At 36.9% G+C, this 6,145-nt stretch overlaps 1 protein-coding gene across 1 annotated transcript; it reads right to left on the minus strand.

Annotated features, from left to right (window-relative positions):
* Positions 1–1,477: 1,477 nt before the first annotated feature.
* LOC125486848 (voltage-dependent anion-selective channel protein 2-like) lies at positions 1,478–6,123 on the minus strand (the record flags this gene model as incomplete). Its single annotated transcript, XM_048616189.1, has 3 exons — positions 1,478–4,678; positions 5,820–5,877; positions 5,962–6,123. Coding segments are annotated over 3 exons (312 nt in total), but the record flags the coding sequence as incomplete, so codon positions are not given.
* Positions 6,124–6,145: the final 22 nt, after the last annotated feature.

Here is a 6,145-nt window from a genome sequence, read left to right on the forward strand (position 1 = left end):
GTAAACAAGGCAGACACTAAATATCTTATTTAAATAGATTGACAATCAATCCCAAACTGCTGAGGGAGCTAGCTTTATTGCTGTTTCTCCCCAACACCCCTAAGTAGTATTTATTTGCCTTTTAGTTGTTCATGGAATTTGTTGCCAGTCCCTCTAATTAATGGTGGTTGTGAGCTGCCCCTTTGAACCACTGCCATCCATCTGGTTGAGGCACAGCACTAGTACTATTAGGAAGTGGACAGGCCAGGGGGAAAAAGTCAAATGGCTTCCTGCAGAATTCTCAGCCATTAGCCTGCTCACATAGCCATTTGTATGGCAGTTAAGTTTTTGGTCAGTGGTAAAAGCCAGGACATTGAGAGCAGGAAATTCAGTGATAAAGCAATTAAATGTCAAGGGCAGATGGTTAGGTGCATCAGGGTTAGTCAACTAGTTTGACAGCAATGATAGTGAGGTATATGCTGATCATGTTAAACTAGCAGCAGAATAATGATGCCATTGTCAATGATCAAGAGGACCCTATGCATACCCAGTGATCACCTGCTAGATCTACCACAAATCTACCGTTTTGAAGCATAGCATCCTCATGTGAAGACAAGGCTGCATCCACAAAGACTGCAGTAGTCACAGCCAACAATGCTATCACAGACAGATGCATGTTAGGGTAGATTGAAGACATCAACACCACATTCTCTTTTGTTGGTTCCATCATGTCACAGGCAGATAGCTCCTTTGACATTTCAATAGTGTAATCAGTAGTGTTGACCAGTTTGGTGACATTTAAGATCTCACTTACCAAGTGCTGCCAACTGCAATACTTGTGTAGGACATTCAAGAGGAGCACTAACTTATCAGCTGAAGGTTAAGTAGAGAGCAGCAACATGAAGAATGAGCGCACAGCAGCTCTCAAATGGTATCTACTGAATTTCCAAGATCCACCATTTGGCGAATCAATTACACTGACTTTCAGCAGCACTTTACCTGATCTGACCATAGTTAATAGTCTTGCTGTTATTCCCAAACATGGAGATCAGTTTAGGATTTATTGTTTTTCACTTGTAATAACAGCACTGAATATTCACAGAAAAACTGGACTTCTATCATTCCTGAAAGTGTGAACTTCAAGAGAAAATACGGAAAATCCTGACCTTTCAGGTGACACATTAAATCAAAATCCTCAGGTCTCAGACTTCACACTACTGCTTGAAGAACAGAAACTTGCCCAGGCAACATTAAATTTTGCTGAGGTGGACATTATTCAAAGCAAAAGCAGGGGTAATTAGTTTTATGAAAATGTTAACTGTGCATGTGTTTATTGTGTGCGCATTTAAAATTCAGTTAGATAGAGGCATGCAAAGGGTGTTCAAAGTTCTTTTTTCTAAAAATGCCTTCTTAAACTTGCATTCATTTAAGTGCATTTATCTTACCGGAATAAATGCCTAGTTATGCTATCTAATACACTTGACAAGATGCAGTGGAGTGCAGTTAATTTCATAATTTTATTGGCATGTTTGTTCCACAGAAATCCAAAACCATGTTATTTTGCACATTAAGCACACAGCATTATATGCATACTTCAGGCTTATTACATTTTATCATTTTCAGCTAGTTTAAATCAAGCAAGTCTGTGGATTCCTGCAGATACCATACCACCCAGTGATGCTTTACTAGGCTGCTCCTGTGGGGTACAGTGATTCAACAGCTTCAAACTTTTGAAATGGCACTTCACATGAAAAACTCCCATCTACAAGACTAGGGCTAGGTTTATTTCTCATCATTTAAGAGTACTTCCAAGTGAGAATAAATTTAACTTTAAGACCTCTCAATAGGAGTCACTTTAGCAGTAGGAAGATCAGGTAATTCATAAAAGGGGTTTAAACATATGAAAACAAGAAATATTCTGGAAGCACAACGCAGTAACATAATTAGAAATATCCATCATTAAAATAGTCCACGCTGAAATGGGAAGACAAGTTTAGATTCTTCCTCACTATTGCTCCACCTTGCTGTCACACATTCCATTAAAAGTTTTCAAAATACTCTTGAGAATCACAGCTTAATGCACAGTTTGGAAATAGCTGCTACCCTGCACCATCTTGCCAATTCCACATCCATAACCATTGTGGGGATTAAACATTTTTCAATGAAAATATAACACCACAAATCAACAAGTGCAAGTAAATTTAATTTAAACTGTTACTTATCCTTTCTGATTTTATTATTAGATTTCAATTCAGAGATTGGGATGGAACAATTAAATCTGTGATGTTATGGCCATTTATCAGCATCAAAATTTTAACTCCTGATAACAGGATTTCCATTCTCTGCTGCAAGTGAATCAAGGCAAGCACAATTCTTTTAGAAGTTTCTGTCTAGCACTAGTCATGACCAAAATGCAGCCAAATTATAACTTCAGAATACCAAAAAAAAAAGTAAAATTTTTTACAAATTCAAACTGCCAGGGAACCATTTAAAAATAATTCCAGGGAGCAAAGGTTGCTTTACACAAAAGGATGCATCCATTTCAGCCTGCAGCTTGGAATCCAAGATGAGATGGGAAAGACAAAAGGAACAAGTTTGTACAGGAGACACCATAGTGCACAATTTAAAAAAATAAGACAAAGGACCACTTATATATACCAAAATGCTAGGATCAGAGTGACTGCCTACATGTATGAAGAAGAAAGGAAACTGAAGGAGCATATGAATTGTATGACTATCAGGAATTAGCCCAAGAACAAAATTTAATTATATCACATGATAGAATGAAACAGATGCTGTTACTTTGGTTGGTTTGTCACTGAACACTATCACACTAGCAAGGCATCCTATTCAATAGGAAATAACTACAAACTCAATTATTTTTCAGCTTTGAGAACAGTCACCAACTCATTTATTACCACTAAGTTACTTGCAAGTGTATTTACGATATACAAGGGTATAGCTACACGACAACCTTTAAAGTAATTAGTGCATTACAGCAGTTGTAAAATTGAGCACCTGAACTCAATGTCATTATGACAGCTATCACCTACTGCTGTTTCAAAATAAGTAATCTACATCCCTCAAACTATCATAAATGGAACAAATGTTGAATTAGGATTAAAAGCAAAAATCGACACTAGGCAAGAAGCAATAGCTTCCATCTGGTATTTGTCTTCTTTCATGACTACTCACCTTACCCATTATTCACTGGTGTAGAACCTTATCCCACTGATCTAGAACCTTGAACCCACTGATTTTTTTTTTTTTTTTTTTAAAACCTAACCTTTTTGTAAAATTCATCCACCTAAGTATACCAGTCAATGAATTATCGCAAGACTCAATGTCAATTACATAATTTAAAATTATGTAATTATGAAGATAACCTAATTTCCTTGATTTAGTGAAGTGTTAAAATTCAGGTGAATCTTCATTAAATTTTGCACCCAGTTAAAACTCCCAAAGTAAAATGTCTAGCATCAGAATACTAAAATTAATTTGGCCAGTTTCTCTTCCTCCTAGATGTTTTACCGAACTTCAAGCTAGTGCAAATTAGAAGACACAGAAATTATGCAAGTTTAAAAAAAATGGTTCTGCATTTTATCACTTCAGTTTTCTGACTCTAGCCTAAGGGTACCTCTCCACACTACTGGTGAAACAGCCTTCAGTAGTCAGCCCTACCACATAAAGCTGGATACCTTTTGGGCTGGAAAGGTTCTAAGTCTCTTAAAAACCTCTCCTACAGGTTCCTAGTTATATCTCAACATGGTTCAATTCCTGAAAATCACGAAGCACCTGGGAACAGTTTTCTACATAAAAGCAATGTATTGCTACCAGAGTCAGCTCATGCATTTGTGGTGTCCATTCTATAGAGACAGAATAAAATCTTGCACCAATCCCCTAGACAACACAATGCTGCACTTCAATGCATAGCAGTCTGTGTGTAAGTGTGGCATGCACTCAGCTAAGCAAAAGCAAAGGAAATATAAAACAAGTCCACAAAAGATGGTCATTTTTTTACAGCCACCATAAAGATCATCAGCTAATCCATTGCTCCTTCCTGGAAGAAGCATGCATGACCATACCAAATTCAAAATGTCACAAAGAGGAAAGGGATAAACAACACACTGTATTTGAGATTTTTATTCAGCATCAATTGTATGGGTTTGGGATAACGAAAATAGTTGTTTTTTTTTTTGCTATACACAGATTCCATAAAATTTAATTGCAACTTGGATAATTTCAATTTATCCAGACTTTTGGTGAACTGACACAGCACAACGTCTCAAAATAGACATTAAACCAGGAAACATGCAGTCACGACTTGAGTTTTGTAAAGGCCTACCCCATTATTATTGGGACTGTTGTATTAACAGTTAAATACATTTTTAAATTATGTATAAATGAGCGACATATGACTTCTGCATCACCTTCTAGATAACCAACTTCACTCAAAAAACAATTAAAGTACTAAAAATACAGGTACGTGGTTGATTTGAAACTTCCTTTTCAGAAAAGCCCATCTGTCAAGTTGGAATTACACGTAATGGCCAAATGCTGCTTTCTTCCGAAATCCCTTTGTCATTGAAGATAAAAAGGTGCACATCTTAAGCTTCCAATTCAAGACCCAAACCAAGTTTGTGACCACCAGAATTGATGCTCTTTCCATCAATTAGGGAACACAGAGTGAGTTTTATACCTGCAGAGGAAAAGTCATATGGTTACAAAACCCAAATGCCATACTAAATTTCTTATGTCTTAACATTCAATTTTAGCAAGAACCACAGTAGAATTTTAAAGCAGGAACTAGAGCAAAATTGATGAGATTCAGAACAGGACCTTTAAAGTGTCTTTTAAAAATGATAATTGATACAAAAATTAGAAAGCAGTTCGACTTTGATCAGACTAGTAAGTTACTTGCAAAGGAATCTGATTTGAACCCTTCTCCAGTCTTTGCTCCACTTGAAGGGGAGATCTAGAATGAGGCAGCGACCAATTTGTTTATACTTTTATACCAGCAGCATAGTGACAGGGACTCGTGCCTGGCCATCAGGTCCATGGCAGAGCACTTAAGGACATAGAAACATGGGAAATAAGTGCAGTCCTTCCAGCCTGCACCATCATTCAGTATGATCATGGCTGATCATGCAATTTCAGCATCTCACTCCTTTTTTCTTTCCATACTCCATGATCCCTTTAGCCAGGGTCATGTCCAACTTCTTCTTGAATATATCTAACAAACTGGCCACAACAGCTTTCTGTGGTAGAGAATTCACAGGTCTAGTGAAGAAATTTGTCCTTGTACACCAGCTGGGGTGATGAGTCAATTGCTGTTTAGTGGTCTCCTTTAATCCCATCCAAATACAGCTGCTGTTTAGTAGTTGTGGTAATCTTTCCTATTCAGTTTTAAATATCTATAATATTTAGAAACCATATTTCTGAAAAAGCAGCATTCTAATGTTAAACAACCTTAGTGGATTCAGGGAAATTGCACATACAATAAAGCTGTAGGCAACAATTTTACTGCCATCACACGAACTCAAGTGTTTAGATTGTGAAACTTAATTCCATATAAACTAGAAACACTCACTTTTACATAAGCCTTGTAAGGAGTCAGATTTCCCAGCTGCTTCTGCCTAATGTCTAATCAATAGAGTCAATGGAATAAGAAATAAACTGGCAAGCATAGTACCACAATCTAAAAAGAGCCTTTAATCTGAGTTGAGTAGAAACTGGAGGATTGCATGAAACTTCAAAAAGGAATTCTACATCAATCAGTCTATATTTGAATTAACTACCAGAGTAATGAAGCATAGGGAACAAAATAAACAGAAACATACCTGGCCTAAGAATCTGGCTGTAACTTATTCCAATTAGGCTGGAGTTATTGACTTTTGCCTGAAACACATTTTTAGAAATAAGTAACAAGGCCAAAAAGACAAACATGTAGGAATAGAACAGAATAAAGAAAACCGTACTTACAGAAATGGAAGCAGTGGAGTCAAGTTGGTATTTTGCAGCAATGCCAAAGCGAGTACTGTTATTACCTGCAGTCCAGGCAAGATTTACAGCAGTGTCCAGGTTATCGCTCACCTTCTGGTAAATGGAACCTCCAAATTCAGCACCATCATTACTACACAGATTTAAACCACAAAATTAAAATAAA

Source organism: Rhincodon typus, chromosome 34 (genome assembly GCF_021869965.1).
Source record: "Rhincodon typus isolate 14 chromosome 34, sRhiTyp1.1, whole genome shotgun sequence".
NCBI classification, from domain to species: Eukaryota; Metazoa; Chordata; class Chondrichthyes; order Orectolobiformes; family Rhincodontidae; genus Rhincodon; species Rhincodon typus.